General features: G+C 49.5%; 1 protein-coding gene across 2 annotated transcripts in view; it reads left to right on the top strand.

Moving 5' to 3' along the window:
- The window catches only part of IL34 (interleukin 34), a 71,830-nt gene that overhangs the window by 64,131 nt on the left and 5,965 nt on the right, over positions 1-1,734 (top strand). For both annotated transcript variants that reach the window (XM_011976770.1, XM_011976769.1), the window contains exon 3: positions 1,192-1,325. In XM_011976770.1, the coding sequence (XP_011832160.1) occupies positions 1,192-1,325 (134 nt within the window). The remainder of the gene's footprint in view (positions 1-1,191; positions 1,326-1,734) is intronic.

The following is a 1,734-nucleotide window of genomic DNA, read 5'->3' as shown; positions in this document are numbered from 1 at the left end:
AAAAAAAAAAAAAAAAAAGCCCCAACGACCCAAAACCACAAACACAAAAACTTTCATTTGAATATATGAAAAATGGGCCAGGCACGGTGGCTCACACCTATAATCCCAGCACTTTGGGAGGCTGAGGCAGGAGAATTGCTTGAGCTCAGGAGTTCGAGGCAAGTCTGGCCAACATGGCGATACCGTGTCTCTACAAAAAATACAAAAATTAGCAGGTGTAGTAGCATGCAACTGTAGTCCTAGCTACTCTGGAGGCTGAGGCGGAAGGATCGCTTGAGTCTGGGAGTTCTAGGATGCAGTGAACCATGATCCCACTACCGCACTCCAGCCAGGGTGACCAAAAAAAAAAAAAAAAAAAATTATATCTGATTGTTTTAATATGAATTTATTTATCTAGTTAGTGAGTCTGATATTTTGGGTAGTTGCTGGCCTACTTCTGTTTTATTCTTTCTGCTCTGATGGACTTAAACTTTTTTCATATTTGTTGCGAATTCTCTCCTATTTTTTCTGTTCAGTCACTTGGAAATCGTTTAGGCTATTTTTGAAGTCACAGTGACCCTCAGTGGCAAAGGATGGTAATGTTTCAGCGGTTCGTTTGTTGCAAGAAGAGACGCAGCCAAGTGTGAGATCTGCTTAATGTCCTAGAATGACCAGACTGGAAAACGTGACAGACCCGCTGGCATAGTCAGCTGGGAGGGACGCTAAGATCAGATAGAGCAGGAAAGAAAGTGGGGTGGATGACTGAAGAGCCATTTGTCAAGTTGAAACCAGAATCCAGGATGATTTGATCTCCTTGAATGTCTGGCTTGGAAAACCCAGCACCAAGCTTTGAAAACATGTCACCCGGACACCAGGGGCTGAGGCTGTCCTGGGCGGGAGGTTGTGCCTGCCTCACGGAGCGAGAGAAGCAGGGAGACCAGACGTCGACCCTGGGGCGTGCTTCCTGGGGGGCTCCCGTGGTTGGCGTGGGATGGATGTGGACCCTCTGGACTGCTCGTGCCTGCCTGATCTTGCTATTCTGGAGCCAGACCCCAGGGAAAGCATTCCAGATCCCGTGCCCGCCACCACACCTTTCCCATCGGTGCTTGTCACCTATGCGAACGGATGACGGTCGTGCTCAGCTTTGCACGTTGTGGACAGCGTGGATGAGATGGAGGGTGCTCATGTGCTCTTGTTGGGTGTGGTCCACAGATATTGGGATCCTCCTTGGCATGGCCTGTGGGAACGAGCGTTTGGAGATATGGCCCTTGACGCAGAGTGAGGAGTGCACTGTCACAGGTTTTCTGCGGGACAAGCTGCAGTACAGGAACCGACTTCAGTACATGGTAACCATGTGGGCACCAGCTGTGTCCCTGTCCCTGTCCCTGTGTCCCGGGGCTCACCTGGCATAGGCCTCTGGACATTCAGAGCCCTTTCTAGGACCCGTGTCAGCCCTGAGCTGACCATGGCCTGTTTCTCTGTCTTTCTCTGAAACGTACCCATGCACCTGGTCTGCGTTTACTGACCCCTCTCCTGCCATCTCCTGGAGCTTCCACTGCTCTTTGATCTCACTTTAATCCCACCTCCACAGTGGCACTCACCATCTGACTCAGGAATGTACACCTGGAGCTCTTTGAGGAACCCCAGGCACTTATTAGCCGGGGAGATAAAGACCTAGAAATTGGAGTCTTTGGTTTTTTTTGCAGAGTGGAGATGTCTGTGTGGCTATATTGCGTCTTTTTTTTTTTTTTTTTT

This window comes from Mandrillus leucophaeus, unplaced genomic scaffold, assembly GCF_000951045.1.
Source record: "Mandrillus leucophaeus isolate KB7577 unplaced genomic scaffold, Mleu.le_1.0 Scaffold17, whole genome shotgun sequence".
Taxonomy (NCBI): domain Eukaryota; kingdom Metazoa; phylum Chordata; class Mammalia; order Primates; family Cercopithecidae; genus Mandrillus; species Mandrillus leucophaeus.
The sequence above is the reverse complement of the archived record's forward strand: the minus strand, read 5'-3'. Positions and strand labels throughout refer to the sequence as shown.